This window comes from Stegostoma tigrinum, chromosome 15 (assembly GCF_030684315.1).
Source record: "Stegostoma tigrinum isolate sSteTig4 chromosome 15, sSteTig4.hap1, whole genome shotgun sequence".
NCBI lineage: Eukaryota > Metazoa > Chordata > Chondrichthyes > Orectolobiformes > Stegostomatidae > Stegostoma > Stegostoma tigrinum.
In genome coordinates this window covers 64,481,378-64,509,318 of record NC_081368.1, presented here as the reverse complement: position 1 = coordinate 64,509,318, position 27,941 = coordinate 64,481,378, and the positions used below count along the sequence as shown (strand labels likewise).

The window sequence follows — 27,941 nt, the reverse complement described above, 5'->3', positions numbered from 1 at the left end:
TGCTCTGCCGGCAACAGTAGTGGACCTGGCAACCTTAAGGGCATTTAAATGGTCATTGGATAAACATATGGATGACATCGGAATAGTGTAGGTTAGATGGACTTCAGATTGGTTTCACAGGTCAGCGCAACATCGAGGGCCAAAGGGCCTGTACTGCGCTGTAATGTTCTATGTTCTATATGGCCTACTTATGTTTCTTCATCTGTTGGTCTTATGGTGTAATCAGAACTATCCTTTCTCTAAGAACAAACTATTTTCTCTGTCTTGCCATGTCACTGATAACGTTTTACCCCAGTGCCATTTTCCTTTGCAGTGGTGTTCATAAGTGATTGCAGCTCATCAGATGAGTCACCAGAGTTTTATTAAAAATTTCACATAAGTTTCTTGCTTCTGTGCTCTGCCTATGTTTATAAAACTAAGGATCTTACTTTCTCTTCACAATAGCCCTTTCAACTTATCCTGCAATCCTTCAAAAGTTTTTACGTGCACACCCACTAATCTCTCTTCAAAATTGGGCTATTTTATATTGTCTTGCGTTTCCTCATTGCCCTTATCAAAATGTGTCATTTCATACATCTCTACCTGAAATTTAATCTGCCTCATATCCACTCGTTACACCATTCTGTTTATATCCTCCTGAATTGATGTTGTTTTAAACTATCATCCTCACTGTACTTTGCATTTCCAAGTTTCATGTCAGAGGCAAACTTTGAACTGTGACCTTGGTATCTAAGTCCAAGTTATTAATCTATATGTATGTATGTGTGCATTAATAACTTTGGATTTGGATATAGAGGTTTTATATGTCTATTATATAAACTATAATGTTATTATTTATTTAGAGTAAGAGGTTTAAACCTCAAAGCTTAGGGACTGCCATTGTGCATTTCATCTAGTCTGAAAAAATATGTTCACCAATACTGTTCTTTCTGTTGCTTAATCAGTTTTGTATCCACACATCCACAGCCCATTTAACTCTATAGACTTTAAATATGCTGACATTATCTATTGGGTGACACTGTACCAAAGCCATTCTTATGGTGCAGTTGATAGTTACATGGGCAATCTTCATCAATCATTTCCATTTTCATTGGAAAAACTTAAGAATTAATCAAATCAAATACAATTTGCTTCTAACAAATCCATGTTGGTTGTAGTTTATTAAACATTGTTCTTTTAAGCGACAATGAGTTCTGTCCTAGGTTAATACCTCAAAGTTTCCCCAGCGTTTACATGAGGCTGATGGACTGTTGTAGTCAGGATTATCTCATCCGTACCCACAAAAAGATAGAAACATTTAGAATCCCTAATTCTCCTTTAGCACTGTCCTACCTAAGCAGCATCGGAAGTGACTTCATCAAACGTTTTGCAATCTCCACCTTTTTACTTCAATCATCAATCTATAGAGCATCTTACTTGAACCGGTGATTCAAATTTGAACACTAACAGCCTTCTTCCTCTGAAGTATGTATATTTTTATTTTTCTTTCCTGAATATGGAGGCTAAGTATGTGGTTGAGATAGTAAATATATGCCTTTTTCCTCTATAAGATAACTTGTATCTGGCGAGTTTTGAGAAGATTTGTAGCTCAGGTTGAGGTTCTGGATGTGAGTTTGCTTGCTGAGCTGGAAGGTTAGTTTTCAGACGCTTCGTCACCATTCTAGGTAACATCATCAGTGAGCCTCCGATGAAGCGCTTGTGTTATGTCCCGCTTTCTATTTATCTGGTTAGGTTTCCTTGGGCTGGTGATGTCATTTCCTGTCTTTTTTCCCCAGAGGGTGGTAGATGGGCTCCAAATCAATGTGTTTGTTGATGGAGTTCCGGTTGGAATGCCATGCCTCTAGGAATTCTCGTGCGTGTCTCTGATTGGCTTGTCCGAAGATGGATGTGTTGTCCCAGTCAAAGTGGTGTCCTTCCTCATCTGTATGTAAGGATACAGAACACTATCACTAGTATCCTTACATACAGAGGAAGGACACCACTTTGATTGGGACAACACATCCATCCTAGGACAAGCCAAACAGAGACACGCACGAAATTCCTAGAGGCATGGCATTCCAACCGGAACTCCATCAACAAACACATTGATTTGGAGCCCATCTACCACCCTCTGGGGGGGAAAAAAGACAGGAAATGACATCACCAGCCCAAGGAAACCTAACCAGATAAATAGAAAGCGGGACATAACACCAGCGCTTCTTCGGAGGCTCACTGATGATGTTACCTAGAATGGTGACGAAGCGTCTGAAAACTAACCTTCCAGCTCAGCGAGCAAACTCACATCCATAACTTGTATCTGTGCCGAATTAATCCTACACTCGCTTTTTTTGCCATTTTGTACAGCCTGTCAAAACAAAAGACTTTTGGTCCACTTTCATGTTATGTGGCTAATCTATTGTTAGACATTCTTTATCCCTCTTATTTTCTTCCTCAGTTTTCCTTGTACTTTTTTCTTTCCAATATAATTTGCTACTTAATGTGAACCTAACATTTGCATTTTAATTTTCTCTTTAGTTATCCAGGGAGCTCTCGCTTTAGCTGTCTTTTTTTCCGATTGGCCCAGTTTGGGTTCAAAGATACATACCGTTTACTGTTTTGACTTACAATCTTTGATACCAATTTGCCTGGACCGAATTCCTCAAATGCCTAAAATTACTTTTACTTGAGTTGAAGGTTTTATTGATGATTTTCCCCTCACATTTTTGTAACAATGCTCAACTTGATATTATAGTCATTGTTTCCCAGTGCTTTCTTTTTTAACGTGCTTTGCTTTTCCAGCTTCTTTCCCCTGACTGCAGTAGAATAAATTCTCCACGCCACGTAAATTTAGTTGGCAAACTCTTAAACTTAATGAGGTTGCACATTGTAAATGTTATCTGTTGTGGTAATATTTTGTTTTTCTCAGTCACAATGAGATTTGTATGACTGCATAAAATAGCAGACATGAGTAATAGATGCATATAGATATATTTAATGTGTTTTGTTAACGTGCACAGCATCATAAACAGACTATAGGAGGGTAAATGAGCAGGCAGAATATTAAGCCTGATTATTCTTAGCTAGATTACAGTTTAACTTTGACCCTTTTCCAATCCAAATTTCTTGTCTTGCCTGAGTGGTAGGGTTTGTACATTGATGAGAAGCAGCAAGCCTGATCAATTTCCATTGAACACTTGTTCATATTTCCATAAGGAGCATAAGAAATCTAATCAGTTTGGCTAATCAGAACATTTTTGTATGGTGCACTGGATTCATAGCTAGCTAAAAAGCCAATGCATGCAGGAGGTAGATTGGGGAAATTGGAGGTGTCTCAACGTCTATAAATCACATTTACAGAATTTAACAAAAGCCTTTTAGTCCTGTTTTAGACTTTCAGATCTATAAGATTCCATTTTCCTGTACTTCAGTTTTCCCCAGGGACCAGAGGAACAACACGGTACTTGACATCCACAGGGGCTGATGGGACCATCTGCTTTTGGCAGTGGAATACGGAGACTGTCAAATTTAAGTAAGTTTTTTTTGTGAAATATATCTGCAATTTTGTTAACATGAATTTGCTGGCTTTCATTTAAAACTTTGTCTGTTTGGAATTTTAGTATAGTAATTTGTATGGAATGTATTTCGTTATCAATAATCTTCCAGTTCATGTATTTATCATTGATCATTTGTGGATGTAATTCATTTGATCTTACTGAAACATAGTGATATGCTGTTGAAATTTGAATTCTAATCAACCTGTGATGAGATATTGTCATACACCTCCCGGAGCAGACAGGATTTTAACTGAGGCGTTGTGATTCAGAGAGAGAATCCCTAACACTGTGACAGAAGAATCTTCCTGAAATCTATGACACACCTCTGGAGCAGGTGGGACTTGATCCTGACCACCTTGACCAGAGAAATGAATGTTACCACTGCACCACAAGATTTTCTCTTTAAATTTTTGATCTAGCACTTATTGGGATAGACACAAGAGTTCAAAGTGAACAACAATTTGTAACCAAGAGTTGATGGGCATATATACTTAATTTTCAGAAGGCTTTTGATAAAGTCTCCACAGGAAGTTGATTGGAAAAATTAAAGCAATGTGTACAGGTATGAATTAATAATTGATTAACAGAATAAGAATAAAAGCAAAGTACTGTGAATATTGGAAAGTTGAAATAAAAACAAAGTGCTAGAGAAACTCTGGTCTAGCAGTGTCTGTGAAGAGAGAAACAGTTAAATATTTTGAGTCCAATTCCTCTTCAGAACAGAAAAGAGATAGGAAATGGTGAATTTTAATGCAGTCGACAGAGGGGTGGGGAAGCAAATTGAACAGATTGAGGTTTACTGAGTAAAAGACAGTGATAATTGTGGTAAAGGATTGAAAGAGATGTAAAATGGGTGTTCGTGAAACTTCACGAACCTGGCAAATGAAGTGTAAAGTGGGGAAAAATTGAAGTTTGTTTTGGAAGAGAGAGCATAAGAGCAGTATTGTTTAAATGAGAAAAAAACTGTAGAAAGCTGCATATCAAAGGGACTTCTGCATGAAACAACATTGGCACACAGGTGCAGCAGGTAATCAGGAAGGTGAATGGAATGTCAGCCCTTATTTCAGAGGTTGACGTATAAAGAGTAGGAAAATCTTACTGCAATTATACGAGGTACTGGTGAGGCCACACCTGGAATACTGAGCGCTTTGGTCTCCTTATTTCAGGAAAGAAGCACAATTTCATCAGAAGCAGTTGAGAGAAAGTTCACAAGACTGATTCCTGATGTGGATGGATTATTTTGGTAGTAAAGGGGTTCTACGCATTGAAGTTTAGAAGAATGAGGTGTGCTCTCAATGAAACGTATAGGGTTCTTAAAGTGCTTGATCGGATAAGTGCTGAAAATATGCTTTCCCCTTATGGGAAAGCCAAGGACCAAAGGGCATTGTCTGAGGGGCACCAGTCTGAGACTGAGATGATGAGAAACATCATCTTCTCTTAAAAGATTGTGAGACTTTAGAACTGCTTGCTGCAGAAAGCTGAGGGGACAGAGTCTTTGTGTATTCAAGACTGAGAGAGTTTCTTGATCAGTGGGGGAATTGAGCGTGACAGGGAAAATGTAGGAAAGTGGACTCGAGGAATGTTGCATCAGCCATGATCCTGTTGAATGATGCAAGGGGACCAATGCTCTGAGCTGCCTACTACTGTTCCAATTTCGTATGATATTATGAAAACTGGGTTTGCTCTGCTGAAAGAAACTCATCATTGAGTCCCAGAGGCTATAACGCATCTAAGCAGAAAATGAGAGATAATGGGAACTGCAGATGCTGGAGAATCCAAGATAATAAAGTGTGAGGCTGGATGAACACAGCAGGCCAAGCAGCATCTCAGGAGCACAAAAACTGACGTTTCGGGCCTAGACCCTTCCCTTCCTCCCACCCCAAGCCGCACCCCCATCTACCTACTAACTTCATCCCACCTCCTTGACCTGTCCATCTTCCCTGGACTGACCTATCCCCTCCCCACCTATACTCTCTCCACCTATCTTCTTTTCTCTCCATCTTCGGTCCGCCTCCCCCTCTCTCCCTATTTATTCCAGAACCCTCACACCATCCCCATCTCTGATGAAGGGTCTAGGCCCGAAACATCAGCTTTTGTGCTCCTGAGATGCTGCTTGGCCTGCTGTGTTCATCCAGCCTCACATTTTATTATCTAAGCAGAAAATGAAGCGTGTTCCTTGAGTTTACATTGAGATTTGGCGCACTGTCACAGGACAAGTATGTGAATATTGGCATGGCAGTGTACGTCATGGCATAATGTTGTCTCCTTTACACTGTACAGGTATGGATTAATAATTGATTAACAGAATAAGAATAAAAGCAAAGTACTGTGAATATTGGAAAGTTGAAATAAAAACAAAGTGCTAGAGAAACTCTGGTCTAGCAGTGTCTGTGAAGAGAGAAACAGTTAAATATTTTGAGTCCAATTCCTCTTCAGAACAGAAAAGAGATAGGAAATGGTGAATTTTAATGCTGTCGACAGAGGGGTAGGGAAGCAAATTGAACAGATTGAGGTGCACTGAGTAAAAGACCAAAATTGTCCAAGTGCACGGAGATGAGGGAAAGTGGGGAGTATTCTATCACACTCCTATTTGTGCCTTGAGGATGACAAACAGGCTTCGAGGAGTCGGGGGTGAGTTACTTGCCCCTGTATTCCGAGCTTCTGGCCTGCTCTTGTAGCCATTGTGTTAATGTGGTGAATCTAGTTGAGTTTCTGGTCAATGGTAACTCCCAGGATATTGATAGTGGGGTTTTCAATGGTGGTAACACGATTGAATGTCAAGGAGACAATTATTAATTCATACCTGTACAGTGTAAAGGAGACAACATTATGCGCACCAAATACTTCTTTCAATCCAGTATATTGTATAAGTACAATGCTGCTTCACCTGGAAGGTGTGATTGAAATCGTGGACTGTGAGGAAAGAAGTGGTGAATGGGCAAGTGCTACAGCTTCTGTGATTATGTGGGAAGGTGCCATGGGGAGTGAGGTGGTGTTTGGAATGGATCAGGATATGAGGATGTGAATAATCATTACAGGATACTAACAGTAGAGGGGAAGGGGAAATTGTGTTCAGTGATATCCTTCTGGAGGTGGTGGAAAGTGATTGTTTGAAAGCCGGTCAGTAGTGTGGAAAGTGAGGACAAGGGACACCCTACTGTTTGTTTGAGGAGGGAGTGGAAGGGCTGTGAGCAGAAGTGAGAGAGATTAGTTGGATATGGTTGTTGGCCCTGTTAACCATCATGGGGAAAATCCTTGGGTGACAAGAAAGGAGGTACTCTGGTAGACGGAAGCACCAATGGAACAGATGCAATAAAGAAACTGAAAAAATGGAATGGAATCCAAGCCGGAAGCAGGATGTGAAGAAACATAACTGGGGAATAGTCTGTCCACCAATTCCTAATATGTATCAACTATTTGCTGAAATGGAAACGATGAAGTCAAGGAAACCACCTGAAGAGTCTGAGATGACCAGGTCCGGGTGAGACCAGAATAGCACCTGAAGCAAAATTGTTGAGTTCTGGAAAAGAACAGGAAGCAGCTGTGATGACATTTAGTCAGAGAAGGGGCTGTGGCACAGGGCCTGTGTAGCACTGCAGCAAGGAGTAGTCCACATCCTCCACAAAGAGACAGCTGTAACAAGGATCCATCTGGAGAGTCTGAACCACAGATTTGGCATGAAGAAAGTGACACGTGCTAAAGGAAAAATAGTTCAAAATGAGAACAGGTGGAGACAAGTCAGCAATCGATACATTGTGATGACATGTTAGCTTTTTCACTGCTACTTTTATCTGTTGCTCAAGTGGTTTGAAATACTACAGAGATAGTAGGAACTGCAGATGCTGGAGAATCAGAGAACACCATGTGAAGCTGGTTGAACACATCAGAGGAGTAGGAAAGTTTGACATTTCGGGTTGCAACCCTTCTTCAGAAAATCTCAACCTGAAACGTCAAACTTTCCTGTTCCGCTGCTGCTTTCCATGCTATGCTCATCCAGCTTCACACCGTGTTATCTTTGAAATACTATATTGTTTCATGATAATTTTGGTGTGAAATCCAAAAGGCTGCATCTGGTCTATTTGTGAGTTTGTTAATGGGTATTTGATCTGTTCGGAGAGTAATTTGCTGCCAAGGCATAAGTGTCTTTTGCTAACTCCAAGTTTTCTAATGTATGTTGCAAGTGTTGGATTTACATGTTGGAATAATTGTCCCTCAACTTTTGTGTGTGGAATTAAGTTTCAGTGTATCGACTCATACATAGTGTATTATTTTTATTTTTCGATATTATTATTGTTAGTATTATTTTTCGATATGCATTGACATTTCATTGTCTCAGCCAGATTACTAATGACAACGCAATATTAAGCATTTAAAAAGAGCAGTTGCCAGTTTACCCTCTCCTTCAGGTGATGACTGCTGAGGTTAAAAACAAAACTGTAGCCAATGAGCTGAAGCATTCTCAAATGTATGTTAATATGTTCTGGCAATGTTGCCAGACTGCTGAGTTTCTTCAGCAATTTCAGTTGTTTTTTCTTAACTTGTCCAGTTGTTTTGGTTTCCTACATTTCAAGCTGATGGTTAGTAGAATAAGACATCTCTCCAGTACTGTTGTTAAACCATTTAACTGTGTGAGGTTGTTGGCGTTCTTGCCAAGCTGGCTGGTTATCTCACAAGACGTTTTATTGCCATGCTAGGTGATGATGTTCTACTCTGCTTGGAATTTATATGATCCGGCCTGTTAAATTGGGTTGTGCCATTTCTGGTTCTGTTCTGCATGGGTTTGTCAATGGGGTCTAATTCCATGTTTATTGATTGCATTATGGGTTGAAAACCAGGCCTCTAGGAATTCCTGTGGTTGGCTTGAGCAATGATGGTAATGTTGTCTCAATTAATTTGATGGCCTTTATTGGCCAAGTGCACGGAGATGAGGGAAAGTGGGGAGTATTCTATCACACTCCTGATTTGTGCCTTGAGGATGACAAACAGGCTTCGAGGAGTCAGGGGGTGAGTTACTTGCCCCAGTATTCCGAGCTTTTGGCCTGCTCTTGTAGCCATTGTGTTAATGTGGTGAATCTAGTTGAGTTTCTGGTCAATGGTAACTCCCAGGATATTGATAGTTGGGGGATTCAATGGTGGTAACACGATTGAATGTCAAGGGACAGTGGTTAGATGGTCATAACCTGGCATTTCTGTGGTGCAAATGTCACTTGCCACTTGTCAGCCCAATAATGGCCTAACACACAGATAATGGGAACCGCAGATGCTGGAGAATCCAAGATAATAAAACGTGAGGCTGGATGAACACAGCAGGCCAAGCAGCATCTCAGGAGCACAAAAGCTGACGTTTCGGGCCTAGACCCTTCATCAGAGAGGGGGATGGTGTGAGGGTTCTGGAATAAATAGGGAGAGAGGGGGAGGCGGACTGAAGGTGGATAGAGGAGAAGATAGGTGGAGAGAGTATAGGTGGGGAGGTAGGGAGGGGATAGGTCAGTCCAGGGAAGATGGACAGGTCAAGGAGGTGGGATGAAGTTAGTAGGTAGATGGGGGTGCGGCTTGGGGTGGGAGGAAGGGATGGGTGAGAGGAAGAACAGGTTAGGGAGGCAGAGACAGGTTGGACTGGTTTTGGGATGCAGTGGGTGGAGGGGAAGAGCTGGGCTGGTTGTGTGGTGCAGAGGGGGGAGGGGACGAACTGGGCTGGTTTAGGGATGCGGTTGGGGAAGGGGAGATTTTGAAGCTGGTGAAGTCCACGTTGATACCATTAGGCTGCAGGGTTCCCAGGCGGAATATGAGTTGCTGTTCCTGCAACCTTCGGGTGGCATCATTGTGGCAGTGCAGGAGGCCCATGATGGACATGTCATCTAAAGAATGGGAGGGGGAGTGGAAATGGTTTGCGACCGGGAGGTGCAGTTGTTTGTTGCGAACCGAGCGGAGGTGTTCAGCAAAGCGGTCTCCAAGCCTCTGCTTGGTTTCCCCAATGTAGAGGAAGCCACACCGGGTACTGTGGCTGCAATATACCACATTGGCAGATGTGCAGGTGAACCTCTGCTTCATGTGGAATGTCATCTTGGGGCCTGGGATAGGGGTGAGGGAGGAGGTGTGGGGGCAAGTGTAGCATTTCCTGCGGTTGCAGGGGAAGGTGCCGGGTGTGGTGGGGTTGGAGGGCAGTGTGGAGCGAACAAGGGAGTCACAGAGAGCGTGGTCTCTCCAGAAAGCAGACAGGGGTGGGGATGGAAAAATGTGGGGGTGGGGTGGGGTCGGATTGTAGATGGCGGAAGTGTCGGAGGATGATGCGTTGTCCACTAACCTCCGGATACAACGCATCATCCTCCGACACTTCCGCCATCTACAATCCGACCCCACCACCCAAGACATCTTACCATCCCCACCCCGTCTGCTTCCCGGAGAGACCACTCTCTCCGTGATTCCCTTGTTCGCTCCACACTGCCCTCCAACCCCACCACACCCGGCACCTTCCCCTGCAACCGCAGGAAATGCTACACTTGCCCCCACACCTCCTCCCTCACCCCTATCCCAGGCCCCAAGATGACATTCCACATGAAGCAGAGGTTCACCTGCACATCTGCCAATGTGGTATTCTGCATCCACAGTACCCGGTGTGGCTTCCTCTACATTTGGGAAACCAAGCGGAGGCTTGGAGACCGCTTTACAGGAGACCGCTTTGCAGAACACCTCCGCTCGGTTCGCAACAAACAACTGCACCTCCCGGTCGCAAACCATTTCCACTCCCCCTCCCATTCTTTAGATGACATGTCCATCATGGGCCTCTTGCAGTGCCACAATGATGCCACCCGAAGGTTGCAGGAACAGCAACTCATATTCCGCCTGGGAACCCTGCAGCCTAATGGTATCAATGTGGACTTCACCAGTTTAAAAATCTCCCCTTCCCCAACCGCATCCCTAAACCAGCCCAGTTCGACCCCTCCCCCCACTGCATCCCAAAACCAGTCCAACCTGTCTCTGCCTCCCTAACCTGTTCTTCCTCTCACCCATCCCTTCCTCCCACCCCAAGCCGCACCCCCATCTACCTACTAACCTCATCCCACCTCCTTGACCTGTCCATCTTCCCTTGGACTGACCTATCCCCTCCCTACCTCCCCACCTATACTCTCTCCACCTATCTTCTTTTCTCTCCATCTTTGGTCCGCCTCCCCCTCTCTCCCTATTTATTCCAGAACCCTCACCCCGTCCCCCTCTCTGATGAAGGGTCTAGCCCCGAAACGTCAGCTTTTGTGCTCCTGAGATGCTACTTGGCCTGCTGCGTTCATCCAGCCTCATTTTATTATAATGGCCTAACACAGCTTTGTTTGTGGGTGTTGGGGTGATTGCTGTGGAAATTGAGGATTGGGTCGGTGGTGTGGGTTGCCTTCCTATATACTTTGATTTGGAACACCCTGTTGGTCATTTATTCTATTCTGACTTTTAGGAATGGTTTCAACCAGTAATGCAATCAACCTTAGAATTAGACCTCTTCTACAGACCCGTGCAAAAAAAAACCCAGAAATGACACAACCTAACAACAACCAGACCATATAAATTCCAAGCGGAGTAGAACAACATTGCTTCCTCGGAGGCTGCATTGATGATGTTACCTAGTGTGGTGATGAAACGTAATTGCAATAACCAGCCAACTTGACAAGCAAGCCAACATCCTCATCCACAACCTGAGCTACAAACCTTCGCAAGAACCTTGAATGATAACTGTTTCTGATCCTCACTGCGATAAAGGTCAAATAGCAGACCTTCTCTCTAACACTAATCAGAATCTATAAAGGAGAGAAATCAATTCAGTGAGTCAAATTGTTATTCAGCTTTGACTGAAATGAATAATGAACAAAAGCTTCCATTCCCATATCTTCACTTGAACATATATGCATCCAGCTTCTCCACTTCAGTCACTACACTGATTTTATTTGACTGCAAATTACTGCATCAGCACATCCTTTGCATGGTTATATAAAAGCAGCTTGCCCTTCTTTATATCTTTTGCTTCATCCTCTGTTTACGGCTAATAAAGGTAAAATGCCACAGCCATTTCTGCAAGATGAAAAGCAAATTTTGGTTTGGAAGCTGGAGAAGTTTGTTATCTTTATCAAATATCCGTTAATCTTTTATTTTCACCATAACGGACAAATAGAATCTTGGTTTAATACTACCTCTGAAAGACCGGTGTTGTTGTATCTGAAAGTATCAAAATTGTTGGTGTTAATTTCCTAATTCTTTGCATTTGCTTTGGATTGAAATTGCGCCTGTGTTCACAGTGAACATCCAGTGAAATTTGCGGATAGATCCAGACCAGGAAGTCAAATTTCTTGCTCCTCTTTCAGTTCTGGTAAGTATTTTTTCTTACAGCATCACAAGGAAAGAATTTTTTGATTTTGTTTTTTTACTGCCCGCACCCCATTCATTGTGCCAATTCTTCCTTTTCACTCCACGATCTTCCCTTTTCTGAATAAATATGCCAAATGCCGCCATCTAGCTGTAATTAAAACAATTTTTCTTGAGCAAAAGTAAGTTAAATTCTAAATTAAATTAAAATTTTATTTTGGCTGTAAACTTAACTAATTGTGATTACATCCGGTGGTGGGCATTGCATTGCAGTTTTATCTGTGTACTATTCTTTGTTTGCCTTTCAAGTTTCTAGTTGGTCATTGTGTAGCATGATTTCCAACTACCATGCAGTGCCGTTTGCCTGCAGAAAGATCTGGCCTGAGTTCAAGTTCCAACTCTCCTAGATTTCCTTTGGCTAGCTATCTTGGTTGCCATGTATTGGATTAAAAATGAGATGAAACTTATTATTGGAAATTTTAATTATCAAATTGGGAGGAACTGCTGATTGAAGAAATAGTGATAAATTAAGTGTATAGTGACTTGTTTTTTGTGACCTTAGTGAGAGGCTGGAACAACCAGAAATGGGTATATTTTAAATTTTAAAGAACACAATGCAAATGTTATGATTGACAATGTTTTATTTATAGGATTAGAATGGGAATTGGAAACATTTTGTTTGGGGCAATAATGTTTGAAGTATTTTTTATTGATTGCCGTTACAGGTGGGATGTTCGTAGCAACTGGCAGCACAGACCATGTGATTAGAGTTTATTACTTGGGTTCTGGCTCACCAGAAAAAATTTCTGAGCTTGCATCCCATACGGTAAGATATTGAACATTTAAGTAACTTCTGTATGTTATGATCAAGCTTGTTTTACTGAAGCAGCTAAGAGAATCGTCTCATTGTTCTTTCTGCTGTCCGTTTTTAAGAATTAACGTGCAAATAGTTCACATCATTTTTAAGAGGTAATTTAGGAATAACTAAAAGTAATCGTGTTTGATGGTGAGACTGTTTAATTGACTGTGCCACAATGTACAGATATTGCAGCAGAGAGGAGGATCTGCTTTTGAAGTTTTTGTACCTTGTTTCAGCCCAGTTGACTGGTTTTGAATTTCTGCATTATCAAGCATTCGTGTTGAGTTTTAATTTATCTTGTGACTTTGGAGAGAATGTGAAACTCTTCAAAAGAATCTGTAATACACTGCTCGAACCTAGAAATTGGAGCTTTTCTAAAGTTTGTGCAAAATTTGTGGAAACAGAACCATCCTGTTCCAAAATTGTTCCTTTGATGTAGTATTTGGACTGAATTTTAAATCTGATTGGGATCCTTTACGGGTTCCGATGCTTGTCAGTACCTAGGCTCTGTTGCAGTCTTTCATTTGCTGACCCGTTCATGGATAGGATGAGCACTTGCTTTTCACTTAAGGCTTTCTAGTCTGGAGGGCCAGTTGAAGTCTCATCAGCAGTGACAGATCAGTTGTCCCCCTGTCAGAGGTGCAATTTACAAATACTGATAGCTTAAGATGGCACGTCATCTAAATTTCATAAAAGTTAAAATAAAACTTCTCACGATTTGTGAGGCCATTTTTGAAGAAGACTGCCTCCACCAAGTAACCTTTCGCTGCGTTGATGTCTGCAGTGTGCCTTTAAAATGTTCTTTTAAGGTCATTAATTGGTTACCTTCCATCACCTAGTTCCAGCCATTGGTTCTAAAATGGCCAACATTCCAACAAACTGACAAATTAGAGATGCTGAGAAATTGCAGACCATTTCCCCTAGGTCCTGCCTTGGGTATTACTTTATGGGAAAAAAGTGTTTTTGTTTTTGTTTCTTTTTTCCCGCAAATTAACGGCTACGTTCCTCACATAGGTTGGAGTCACATCTCAAATATACTGGTGTGACTACATCCCACCTAATGGTAAAAAAATGCATGTCTGAGGCATACCATAATCATTGCTGACCAATGAATGAAATATGTGCTGACTTGTACATTTTTGGAAATGTGTGTATGCAGCATTGCATAACTGCTGGCATTGTTTAAAATGCAGCATGTTTAGAATGATTTGGGATGATGTTTCTTATGACATGCAGGATGTTTAAGTTGAGTTGAGATCAAGTGTTAGTTATAATTTTTGACTTTTTTTTCCTGTACTAATGCACAATTGAATTGACTCATGGAAAAGACCGGAATTTTTGTTTTGTTCCTTTTGATCTCCTTCAGGATAAAGTGATCGCTATCCAGTTCTGCAACAATAGTCAGAGGTACGTTTTTGTGTTTGTGACGGTTGTTGCATTTTTTTTTGTTTTTGAGAAAATGCTTGCCATCATAATCAGTAATTTTAAAATTATCCAGCTTATTTAAACAAAAGCATAAAAAGCATGGAAATTAAACTACCTGGCCTTGTTTATGTTCATGTAATTGTAAAAATTTAATTTTCAAAAATATTTAATCTGTATTCTTTCTTACCCAATTCTTTCTTACCCAACTCTGGATAGTTTGAGATTTGTAAGTGGTAGCCGAGATGGGACAGCTAGAATCTGGCAGTACCAGCACCAAGAATGGAGGAGTATAGTCCTGGATATGTTTATGAAATTACCAGGGTAAGTTACCCTAGGTTTATCTACTGAGTATTTTTAATCAAAACATAAATGTAAAGATGTTTGTGTTGCCACCACCATAGAGAATATGAAGCTAATTGTTTCTTGTGGTTTTCTACCTTTAGAATTTAAAACCCCTATTCTAGGACCTGTGTATCAAAATAATTGTTCAACGATTGAGACTCTTCAATGATTTTGCAGTGGTCAAAATTACTACAAGAGCTGATTTAAATTTTGTAAGCTGATTTTAGGTATTTGTAACCCATTTCATCCACAATAGCCGCAAATATGGGCTAATTTTGCGAAATACAGAAAAGCAACAAACTTTATTTTAATTGGCACCTTATCAACCTACATACTTGATAATTCAATGAAAGTTATATACCTTAAAAACACAATCTACTGTAATGTCTGAGTATTTGTAAATAAAGTATAGCAGCGATGTGTATACCCTCTGAATTACATTTCTATTACTTACTGTGTTTTTACATTGATTTTAGGAGGTGTGTTGAAGTTTTTACATAGAATATTTTAGGGGATGTTGATATCTTCAAGCTTCACTTGATCAGGATTTACACCAGTTATACATGCCTCTTGATTATCCGGAATGTTTGCTCAGCCGGCGCACTCCTGGTGCCACAGATGCTGGTTAACATAATGTTGGTTGTAGATATGATTTATGATTAAAGATCTGTTACAACCAACATATGAATTCCCCTTTGTTCAGTATTGGTATGTTAAGAATGTTGGCTTATCATTTATTAGAATGACATTTATTGAGAATTTACTTTAAATTCTGCACCACGGCAGAGGGGACAAATCTCTGAGATCTGCATCTAGTTTATATGAACAATTGATTTCTGCTTTTGTGTGCTGGTTTTCCTCCCTTGTCTGGTGAAAACTAAATGTTGTAGATTTGAGAAATTATTCTCCTTACTGTTCCGATTTTACTTTCTGATTGCCAACAACACAGTTGTTATTGACAGCTGTCTCCCAAAACAATTAGTAAAAACAGGATTTGCTGCATCATTTAGTTTTTAGTGTTGCCCCAATAAATCTCTGCAAGTGACATTTGTGTATGAAAGTCTGTGATTTAGATTGTTTTGAATGTCATTGAAAAGATTACTTTGAATCATCCTAAAACATACCTTGTCTGTATACAGCCATCCTCATATTCTAAGGCTAAAGGTCATGGGTATGTGTCCTGCTCAGCATTTGAGCCTATGTCACATTGCAGAGCAATGGAGTGCTGGATTGTTTCTGCCTTCTCAATAGTGATGGTTTTTAGATGAAGTATTAAGCTGCATCATTGAGTGGAAGTAAAATATTGCAAGGCATTATCGAAGACAACTTTCCTGAATTTCTAACCATATTTCATTCCTCATTGAGCAATATCATTCTCATAAGAGATTTGCTTTTTGAGAACGTTTTCGTCTGCAAGCTGATTGCCTTGTTCGCCTACCAAACACTCTGATTGCATCATTAGCTATGAAAGATTCTGGAATGTCCCGAGGATGTAAAAGGCATTCTATGAATGTGGATTTGATCTTTCTCGTTAATTTATTCTTTTCTTAAACAATAGTTGTTTATTTCCTTAGCTTGAGAAGTTATTACATCAATAACCTCTTACTTAAGGCTTACTTTCTTGCTTGACCAAGTTTCAAACATGATCAGTTAGTAAGTGAATTACTCTGACTATTATTCTGCAGATTTAGATAGTTTTGTAAATGAAAACTCGCATGAAAAGATTGCATATTACCAAAATTTTTATCTGGTGAGTGAAATGTTGTATCCTACAGTGCTAAGAAGATCACAGGATTGTTAGAGAACTGGAAGATGTCACTTGGCCCTTTTTGAGTCTATACTGTCTCTCCAAAGAGTGCCTCATCTAGCATGATTCTCCCACCTTTCCCCATAACTCTCTTGAATGCTTTGATTGAACCTGCTTCTACTGGTCTCAGACCCTACTTACTTGTGTAAAAGTTTGCTCTAGCATCCCCTTCTTTCCCCCTTTTACTGATCACTTTAAAATCTTTGCCCACTTGTTCTTTATCTTTTTTTGGATGGAAGCATTTACTCCCTCTTTGTTCTCTCCAATCCTTTTTGTTTGAACATTTCAGTCAGACATCCCCTTGGCTTTCTCTGCTCCAAGGAGAACAGTTGCGGTTTTTCCAATCTGTCTTCAGAATTGAAATTTCACATTCCTTGGACCATTCTGACAAGCCTCTTTTGCGCTCAGCCTTTGATATTTTGGTATCTTAACTAAAGTGTAAGGCCCCGAACTAGAATCAGTACTTCATCTGAGACTGAACTAGACTCTTATTATTTGAACATGATTTCTTTTCTTTTGGCCTGTGTCCGTGTTATTAATACCAAGGATACTATTTTGTCAATCTGTCGTGTCACCTTTCATGACACATGCAGTATGATCGTAGAATCCTCATTCAGCCCTTCCAGTAGCACTGACCCTCTGAAGACCTCCAGCCCCTACTTTACCCCATAACTTCTCATTTACCATGGTTAATCTATCTAGCCTGCGTATCAGTGGACTCTGTGGAATTACTTAGCATGGCCAGTCCACTATCTTTGGACTGTGGGGAGAAGCCAGAGCACCTAGTGGAAACCCGTCCAGACACGGGGAGTATGTGCAAACTCCAAGCAGACACCCAAGGCTGGAATTGAACCTGGGTCCCTGGTGCTGAGAGGCAGCAGTGCTAACTATTGTGCTAACTCTCTCCTACATCTCTCTGCTCATGCAGGAGTTGTACACTTTATCATTGACTGTGATATTTTCTTTAATTCTGTAATCTTTTTATACCCTTCTGTGTTATAGTTAAGAAATTAAGTCAGGGTAATATGGATATCTAACTGTTATCCTTCAATGTGGTAGAAATGATCCTGTTCCTGTGGAAGACAAAATCAGTAAGCTGAAAGTGACCATGGTAGCATGGGATCGCTCTGACCACACGGTCATCACAGCAGTGAACAACTTCCATTTGAAAGTGTGGAACTCCTATACTGGACAGCTGCTTCATGTTCTTTCTGTAAGTAAACTAGATATAATTGTAAATTGCATACATACGTTGATATAATGTTGATCAGGTTGTCACTGGTCCCTTGACCCAGGCACAGTATCCACTCTTGGTTGTCAGTTCTGCCATAGGTTGTCTTATGACTGAACAGACTAATTCTTGACCTGTGGACCTTTGATCACATGAATATGACATTGCATGAGGTAGTGGGATATATAAAGTGACGGTTTTGATTGCGCTCTTCTCGCTCGGTCTTTCCTCCCTCTCTCCTCCCTGCCCCCCCGTAGACTGCCACTGTTTCATCATCAAGGTATTTTGAATTCTAAGGAAAATATGGCAAGATGGGCACATCACTGTTTTCGCAAGCATTTCCCAGTCGTTTACATCGCTGCTGCCATGTTTCAAAAAGACATTCTGAATGTCTTTGTGATATTGTCCTTGTCCTCCCTGGAACACTAGCCATTTAAGTTGAGGAAACAAGACGTGGCATAGGACGTGTTTTCCAGCAATACAGGTATGATGTCCTGTACATCATAGTTGATTCTGTAGCACTTTTGAGTGCGTGCAGAACTGACTTCAAGAAGAACACTCGCGGTTGCCCTGATGGTTCTCCCACTGAATCTAGAAAATATAACAGGCATTATTGGGGAATTTCTTTTGTATTCTTCTGACTTGGTGCGGTTAATGGTGACAAACGTATCGTCCACATATCGGGTCCACAGTTTTGGCTGTATGAGAGGGAGGGTGATGTGTTCCGGTCTTGGCATGACTGCCTCTGCAGTATGTCCTGACATGGGTGACTCCATTGATTTGTTTATATATTTGACTGTTAAAGATAAAGTGTATAGTGAGGCATAGGTCCAATAGTTTGACTATATCTTCCTTGCTGAGGCAGCTGTTTGGATTCGGTTTCTGCTACATTCAGTAATGTAGCAAATATTTCCTTGGTGAGTGGTATGTCAGTGGACGTGAACAGTGCTGTCTGTTAACTACTCTGTTACTCCGACTTCAGTTGACTTGCAGAGGTCTTTGCTGTCAAAGCATTCCCTACTATAGTTGGTAAAAGCTGATTTGCCATGTTTGCGCTAGTATTGGATCTCCTTGTCAATGGTGGCCTTCTGTGAGAGGTGGCTTCCAAAGCATTGGAAGTGCTCAACATATTTGAGAGTAACTTTCACAACATTTTTGAGAGTATAATTTTTGACTGACCAGATCTGGGTCAATGAGTTTCATTTTGCCAAAGGCTGAGTTTCTTGCATTAGTGTTGAAGAGATCAAGAATAGCCTACAAGTCTGTTGCTTGAGTCTGTTAAATTACGTACTTCATGAGGCTGCAAAAATTGTCTCATTTTTGAAGTCTGAGAGGGGAGTTCTTTCTCCTCTGAAATGTGCAGAATAAAGTCTTGATGCGAGCTAATGTCTACCAGCCTTTAAGACCTCAGCTTGAATGCCGTTGAGGTCACAGACGTTTTTAGTCGCTTTAAATGATTGTTACTTGTAAGGCATAGAAGCGGGGGAACCTGTTTTTGATATTATTTTTAAGCTGTGGTATCGTCATCCCAGCACTGAGGGCAGATACGATGTTGCACCCAAAATTCCAATGTTTAATTGGACTGAGGGCAAAGTAAATTCTGCTGAATTGTGCATGATTTTGTTTCATCAGCAGTAAATGCAAGGCTGAAAGGCATTGGTGAAATTGCTTCCATTCCCAAATGTATATTAGTCATGGTGATAGATATTGTAAATTCTGGGACATAATGGTGTAATTTAAATAAGTACTGCCACACTTGTTGAGTATCTCCAGCACATTTTTATTTCAGATTTCTAGCATCCTCACCATTTTTTAATTTTAATTTCGTAATTTAGATTTTTTTAAAAGGCAGTGATGTCTACACCGTGGAAGTGTTCATTACTGTGACTTTCTTTTTTCTTCCTGTAGGGTCACGATGATGAAGTTTTTGTTTTGGAAGCTCATCCATTTGATTCCAGGATTATGTTATCTGCTGGGCATGATGGCAACATATTCATCTGGGACCTTTCAAAAGGTGCCAAACTTCGGAACTTTTTTAACATGGTAAGCATTTTGTTTGGTCTCTGGATGAAGCCTGGTTTAAATATCTAGTGATACTGTTGTTAACTGTGTCATAATTCAAATCTAGTAGCACAGAACTTGAGCTTTTACTGAAAAATAAATGCATCTTATCAATGTTTTCATCTTACATGCATTGATATTCTTGCAATTGTTCTAATGAAATGGAAACAGGGTGTTTATATCGTATGAGAGGAGTGAAATGGTTGACAAGTGAACTCTAGTGGTACTGGCATGGGGAATATCTCTGTTAGATGATGCTGGGTAGTTAACTGCCAAGCTTTATTTAAGTTTACACTAGCCTTGTTGACTCTCATCAGGACTTTGCCTTGGGAAATGAACCATTCTTTAAAGCAGTGCCTCTAGAAATCAGAGCATTTGCCAAACAATTGGGATGCCCTTCTCATTTGAGTATGAACAGGTTGTTCCCAACACTTCAGTATTCATATGAATTGGCCTGATGAGTGCAAGACACACAACTTTGACAAAATGTCATTTTTCTTTTCATCGTTACAAATGTATTCATTGTCTTAAATAAAATTTTTAATCAAACCCAATTTGTGATAGGACCCTTGCATCTGACAGATAAATTTAAAGCTGCCAATGCCATCAATTCCATCATCACTCACCTGTTTACTACTTGTTTCTATAAATACCATTCAAAAGAGGGACCAAGTATGGAAGTTTTTCATTTTCTGCTTGTCGGGGCAAATGACAACTTTCAAATAATTATGCAAATTTATACCATAAGAGAAAAGAATGATTTGTTGACCCATTGAAAAATAGGAAAACAAATGGAGTGTATTTATGTTTTGAAACTTTTTGAATTACTATAGTCTTTGAGGACTTTGAGGACTGCTGCGAAATGGCTGTGTAAAACCTGTAAAATTTTACTAGTAGATTGCCAGGGGTTGCCGGACCTATAGCGGGAGTTTAAGATGCAAAGCATTGTTTAATCTGTCAGTGTAACCGGAAGGGCTTTTATTTATTTTCTACAGATTGAAGGTCAGGGTCATGGTGCTGTGTTTGATTGTAAATTCTCTGCAGATGGGCAGCACTTTGCATGCACTGACTCTCATGGACATTTGTTGATCTTTGGATTTGGCTGCAGTAAATCATACGAAAAGGTAGGTTTTTGAGTGCTTGTATTCTGGAAACACATTTTCAAAAACTCATAGAATGGCTGGCACAAGAAAATAATCTCAGAACTTTTTTTGTTAAGCTCATGCACCAGAATGCTATATTACAGTAATCATTGTATGGAAGAGTTTTGCCATTATCAGATTAAACAGGAAAACTAAACATGTCAAAGCTACTTTACTTGACTCGTAAAATAGATGGCCCATTCTGCCTTTGTCTGACTTTTTTTTCATTTTACCTTTTAAATTTATGAATAATCCACTCTTAACTGAAATCAATTTTTAAAATTTCTTCATGATTTTGTTTTACTGGCCTCTATCCTCCACTTTGGAGGTTGGAGTGAAATGTAAAGCGAGTTGCACTTTACTAAGTTAATTGCAATTGTTGCTTAAAAGGAACAGTTTAGGGATGGAATCAGGCAAGATGTAGGTAAAGAATGATCTGTATAGATTTTGATTATGAACTTGAATGACTGTATTGAACAGATATTTTCAGTATTCATTCATGGGGTGTGGGCATTGCTGGCTGGGCCAGGATGTTATTGCCAGGTCCTAGTTGCCCTTGAGAAGTTGGTGGGCTGTTGCCTTGAACTGTTGCAGGTCATTTGGTGCAAATAGACACGCAGTGCTATTGGGGAGGAATTTCCAGGATTTTGATCCAGTCCCTGTGAAGAAATGACAATGTGTTTCCAAGGCATCATGTTGAGAAACTTGGAAGAGAACTTGCACGTGGTGGTGCTCCCATGTACCTGCAGTCTTTGTCTTTCTAGATGAAAGCAATCATGCATTTTGAAGGAGCCATACTGGAGGACCCTTGGTTAATTTCTGCAATGAATCTTGTAGATGGTACACACCGCTACTGAATGTCAATGGTAGATGGAGTGAATGTTTGTGCCAGTCAAGTAAGCTGTTTTGTCTTGGATTATGCCAAGCGTATCGAGTATTGTTAGATCTGCACTCATTCAGTTAATTGGTGAGTATGTCGTATTGACACTTCTACGTTGTAGATGGTGGTTAGGAAGTTAAGAGGCGAGTCACTCGCTGCAGGATTCCTAGTGTTTAATCTGCTCTTGTAGCCACTATATATTTATATGGCTGATTAACCAGAAACTAAACTTAATGCTAAACCCCAGCACATCAGTCGTGGGGATTTGGGTGCTAGTAATGCATTGAATATTAAGGGGTAACAGTTAGGTTGTCTTGTTGGAAATGTTCATTGCCTGGCCCTTGTGTGGCTCAAAAGTTACTTGCTGCCCATTAGCCAAAACCTGGCTATTGTCCAGGTTATTTTGATCTTGGACATGGAATGCTTCAGTATATCAGGAATTGTGAATTGTGCTGAATGTTGTGCAGTTACCAGTGAACATGACCTTATGATGGAGTGAAGGTTGTTGCTGGAACAGCTGAAAATGGTTGGAACTCCTATCAGAGATGTCCTGGAGCTGAGGCAAGTGACCTCCTCCAATTACTACAACTGTCTTCCATTTGTGCCAGGTTTGACTCCAACTAAGAGTTCCCCAATGCTGCTCTTCACCTTCCTAACTGGAACATTCTCCCTTAGCTTCCTGCTGGAGTGGAAAATATCTATAGAATGAATGGGAAAATGTTCAAGCAGTACAGAATGAAAAGCACTCCATTCTTATTGGGCTGTGGTACACAGATGATGCTTTTGTTTGAGGACACAAAAGCTGAATGCTCAAACAACAACCATGTGTTGAGAGATTGGTCTTTAGGCTAAACAACCAAAAGACAAGCATTCTGTACCAGCCTTCCCCCTTGACCGGATGATGCGAATCGTTTCTCATACCTTATGAGCCTTTGTTCAATTAGGGTACACATTGATGATAAATACAACATCAATTCCGGTGTGCTAATGTAGCCTTTGGCCACTTGTTTGACAAAGGTTTCAAACCTGATGCCAAGCTTGTGGTTTACAAAGCAGTTGTGCTGTTTGTCCAATTCTCCAATGTATACAGAAGGGCAATGTACACCAGCTGTTTCATATCCTTGGAGAAATGTCAAGTACAGCAAATCCAGTGGCAAGATAGCTCCAAAGTCCTTGTCTCCTCCTGAGGTTAACACCTGCACAAAGGCATTTGGTACAGAGGTGTTGGTCAGGCCACATTGTTGCATTAACAACAAAAATTGCTGAACAAACTTGACAAGTCTGGCAGCACTGGTGGAGAGAAAGCAGTCAACCTTTGGGGTCCAGTAACTCCTCTTCAGAACTAATGGTAGTTTGGAAAAGGTAAATATGCTGAAGATGAGGTGGGGTAACAAAGAGTAAACATTAATTGGAGATGGGGAGAGAGAGAGAGAGTGAGACTGCCTGAGATTGGTGTTGACCAAGGAACACGGTGTGTTGAAGTGGCAGTTGGAATCTCAGGGTTGTTTTTGTGGTCTGCATGCCTGACTCAAAGTTTCTGAAATGAGGTCAGTACTTGACAAGCTTTGTCATGGAAAATGGTTACCAGGAGGGAAAAGAAAATTTCAAGGACATGCTCAAAACCTTCCTGAACAAAATTCCACATGCTTACCTATGCATGAGAAACTCTTGCCCAAAACCACCCAAATTGGTGAAACTTCTGCAAAAGTGCGAACCTTTTTGGATGTCTGTGACCAGTGCAGGTGGAGGCCAAGTGCAAACTCGAATAAAACGAGCATTCCGTCTCCTGCCTTATCAAACTAATGTGCTCCACCAGTGGCAGAATGTGCTAATCCATCGTTGGACTGTTCAGTCGCTTCCAGGATCCACAGTTCTGGATTGGAGGAAAGTCATTCTTGATCTTGAGGGACTGGTTAAGGAAATGATTTTGAAGTATATCACCCCCATCATTGCTGAGTAAAAGCCCTGGTGCTCTCTCCCTAATGGCACTGTGGCAGGACTTTGAACATATGGATTGAAGTAGCTCAAGAAGGCAGTTCACTACATCCAAGTGAGTTAAATTCCAACTTTTCCAACGATGTCTGCATCTCCTGTATGAGTTTTTAAAAAATGCTTAAACTTTAGGACTGTTTTGGAAGCTCTGAGTCTATACTTTCAGCTTAGCTGGTCATAAGCTAGACATTGGTCATGGTCCTCCAGATTAGGGAGAGAGAAATGGTCAGGATTTATTTCCCAAATGACTTCATTTTTGTTTCTCTTTGGAAATTTTGATTGTATATAAAATGAGAAGATGATCATATTTGAGTGGTAGCTGGCTACTGCTTTAACATTTTGTTGTCTCAAGTTTAGTTCATATATGAGAGTGTCAGATGTTTACAGCTGTGTGACCTGAAGACACCTCTGTCTTTAGGGATGGAAGACTGCAAGTTAATTGTCATCCCCACCCCACAGAGGGAGAGAGGTGGAGGGAGAGGAGGAAGCAGTACGATGAAACTTTCACAGTTTTTTTGCTTTTTTTTTGTTAAAGATAAATGATTTATATGCCTCTTAAGCCAGTACTAGCCAGTACCAGTTAATAGATTTAATGTTATCGACTGCTCTGTTGCATTGCCATTATCTGAATTCTGTGGTAACCATTTTACTTTGTTCACCAATAGATCCCAGACCAAATGTTTTTTCATACTGATTACCGTCCACTTATCCGTGATTCCAACAATTACGTCCTGGATGAACAGACACAGCAAGCACCTCATCTTATGCCGCCCCCGTTTCTAGTTGATGTCGATGGAAATCCTCATCTAACACGATACCAACGACTGGTGCCTGGCCGGGAAAATTGCATGGATGAGCAACTTGTTCCACAGTTGGGGTACATGGCAAATGGTGAGAATGGAGACTGTTGAAAATAGATCTTAATTTCTGAGCTTCCCTGTCTTGTGCTGTGCAATAGAGTAATATTGTGTTAAGTACTGGGCAGGTAGTTTTACTGATGAGACATTCAACTGTCTACATGTCCAGAGTTAAGAATTGTAGTTTTCTTGAACATGAAATATTCCCCTTCTCGAATCTCAACATGGGAAGGGTCGTTTATTTTTGTAGATGGTAGTGATTCCTAATCCTGTTAGGATAATTAATATTTTTGAAGCCATTGTTGTCAGCAGTCAATCGCTAATAAGCATGATTGTCCATCAGGGAAATTCAGTGACACTGGTTGAGTTCTGTGGGTTTTTGTGTGGCTGATAAGATCAATCTTAGAGCCACATCTATGACCACACATTTGACAATTGATTGTGTCAGTGTTTTGATCGTGAATGCTTCCAAGAAATCTTGAGCTTTTCTCTTTGAGATAGTGTGTTGGTGATGATCAGCTGATGTTCTGTGTATTTGGTGAACAGGAGAATCCTGTTGGGACTTGCAGTTCCTGACGCGTTCCTTTCCAGTGTTGGGAGTCCTTTCCAACCCTGGTGTTGAAATCATCAAGGAGGATAATTTTATCTTCCTTTGGGATCTTGGTGAGTCTGGTGTCTGGGATGGAGTAGAAGTCATCTTTGAACTAGTCAATGGCATCAAAGATCAGGCATAGTTACTCCCATCTGTTGCCCGCTGGTTCCTGGCAAATTGTAGACACAACCATGAAGTGATTGATGCCAACAGGGAGCTCAGTTGGTTGAGAATGGGTTGATTCTCTGCTTTTTCTCTCCAGATGAGGTGTAACCTACTACGTTGTTTCCCCAGCAATCCTTTGCCTAACGTTTGATATAGGGAGCCTATTTTAGTATTGAAGTGCCTGAGTTTAAGGGCAACAGAGGTAGTTCTCCACTCTGGATGATTGTTTTGCTCATTATCTATGAGGCTTTGTACATTCCAAGATTCGAGACTTGAGTTTGACTTTGATCTTCAGACTGCAGGTATAGAAGCCTGCTGGATGTGGTTTTCCAGCTATGGTGAAACAGACTATTTTAAGGGCACAGTTTTTAGCCTGTTCCCTTTGTGCGTAGAGCCATTGCTTACTATACATTTAATTGGATAATAACTAGTGTTCTGTTCTACTGCATTCTTCTATCTTTGCTCCATAATCACTTGAAAACCATCCTGAATAAAAACAAAAATGTTAATGATCTTGAAAGCTTGAGGCGACCAAGCATCGACAATATTTTGGGATAAGCATTCAAAACTTATTCTGTATTTCTGTTGAAAATTGCTTTCTAATTTTGTTATTCAATTACCTAACTTTAATTTTAAAATCATTTTCTCTGTGTTCTCTTACTTTTGATACTTCCACCAGAGGAAATTAATTAGAGTTAAATCGAATCTTCTGCGTTCATATGGTTCATCTGTAGTTTTTGTCTTAACTTGTTGTCATCTGAATATGCATATGCCACTTCTACTCCTTTTGAAATTTTTGAATGTATTGCAAAGTTGAAACTGTAGAGCAGGTCTTTGGGATATACCACAGCTTGTATCTCCACTTTCACACTTAGCGACCAATTTCAAGCAAATGGCACAGGAGCAGGAGTAAGCCAATTGGCTCCTCAAGCCTACTCCACTGTCCATTAAGATTATGGCATAGGTTTGAGGTTCTCACACTATCTGCCTGTGATAAACTCACCCCTTGATTAACAAGAATATAACCTATCTCTGCCTTAAAAATATTCAATGTCTCTGCTTCCGCCATCTTTTTTCAGGATCCTCAAGATTCATGACTCTCTGAGAGGAAAAAGTAACTTGTCTAATCTCCTGTTTGAAATGGGTGATACCTGATTTTTAAACAGTGTCTTCTGGTTCTTCATTCTGCTAATAAAGAAATATCCTCTCTGCATCTACCCTGTCAAGACCCCTCAGGAACCTTTTGTTTCATTTAAGCCAAGCCTGTCCAGTCTTTGACCATGACCATTCACAGTTACTCTACTTAGCAGTACCCTATATAACTGAAGCAGGACTTTCCTCCTCTTGTGTTCCATTCCCTTACAACATACTGTTAACTTAAGTCATTACTTGGAGTATGTGCATAGCAAGCTTTTGTGTTTTGTGCACAAGAACATCAAGATAGTGCTGCACCACAGAATTTTGCAATCTCACACCAGTTAGATTATATACTTTTTACGTTCTTCCTGCTAAAATAGATAATTTCATGTCTACCTGATGATCCATTTGCCAGATCTTCGTCCACTGTTTTCTCCGACCTGTTGCTCTAAGCTATTGCTTTTAACAACTAAGCCAGAGACGTTATCATTTGTGAATCAGTTGATCTGTTCGTCCTGTGAAGATGTGAAAGAACCTGAAGGAAAAGATCAGTGAACAGAAGGACTTGAGAAACAAAAAGGCATCATGGAGTTCTGAGGATTGATGCTACTGAACTCTTTGCCCACTTTCTTTTACTCCCCTGCACCATGCTGCCAGTGTTTATTTTAAATCTATTTTAGTCAGTATGTGTGTGTGAGAGCTTTAGAAGAGGGCTCCAGTTTTAACCAGTAAAGCCATATGTTGATGGATTGTAGCTGTGGTTAGAATCTATTTATTTGTAACAACTTGTACTATATATAAAGTACAGAAGCCTGGTCTGTATTTTCTGTTAACCTGTTTCTCAGATGAGTTAAATGAGGACTTTGCATTGTTTTTTGATAACTACAGGAATAATGTTTGTTTTCCAGCATGCTACCCCTGTGAGGTGTAACACTTATTTCCTTTTCATTAATTTTCTAGACTGCATTTTCATTCGGACCATGCTCCTCTAACATTTTAAAAAAAAATTCTTCCCATCTTGTTGCTATTTCTGGCAAGCTTTTTGTTGTATTCCTAACTGTATCTGTTGGACCATTCTTTGCTTTTTATTTCATACGTTCTGCCCAATCTGTGGGCCTGCCAACTGACGTTGCACAATAACATTGTTTCCCCTCAAACTTGATACTATCTTCTAACTTTTCTGAAAAACCATAAATGGTAGTTCTGTCCCTTGGGATTTTTCTTAAACTTTGAGCTATTTATTCTGTGCATTGTAAAAGAGTACCTTTTTAATGTTTACATCTCTCTTTATCTATCTTTTAACTTAATTCATCTATTCTCTTTAGCCACCTTTGCTTTTGTGCTGTCATAATTGCCCTTACTTAAATTTTAACAATATATTCTTGGATCCACTCCTCTTTTCCTCAATGCGAATGTAAAATCCAAACATTATGGTTGCTGCTCCATAGAGGTGTCTTCACCATGAGATCCTGTCTCAAAGCACAATACCTGATTTGATGTATCCTGCTGTCTGGGTCCAGAGCATGATGTTGTAAGAAAATAACCCACAAAGGTGCTACAATCTCCTCACCT

At 40.4% G+C, this 27,941-nt stretch overlaps 1 protein-coding gene across 3 annotated transcripts in view; it reads left to right on the top strand.

Moving 5' to 3' along the window:
* The window catches only part of brwd3 (bromodomain and WD repeat domain containing 3), a 106,677-nt gene that overhangs the window by 13,067 nt on the left and 65,669 nt on the right, over window positions 1–27,941 (top strand). For all 3 annotated transcript variants that reach the window (XM_048544108.2, XM_059651500.1, XM_059651501.1), the window contains exons 9-17: window positions 3,408–3,508; window positions 11,813–11,883; window positions 12,605–12,705; window positions 14,105–14,145; window positions 14,380–14,484; window positions 17,372–17,525; window positions 19,452–19,586; window positions 20,600–20,728; window positions 24,284–24,509. In XM_048544108.2, coding sequence (XP_048400065.2) covers window positions 3,408–3,508; window positions 11,813–11,883; window positions 12,605–12,705; window positions 14,105–14,145; window positions 14,380–14,484; window positions 17,372–17,525; window positions 19,452–19,586; window positions 20,600–20,728; window positions 24,284–24,509 — 1,063 coding nt within the window. The remainder of the gene's footprint in view (window positions 1–3,407; window positions 3,509–11,812; window positions 11,884–12,604; window positions 12,706–14,104; window positions 14,146–14,379; window positions 14,485–17,371; window positions 17,526–19,451; window positions 19,587–20,599; window positions 20,729–24,283; window positions 24,510–27,941) is intronic.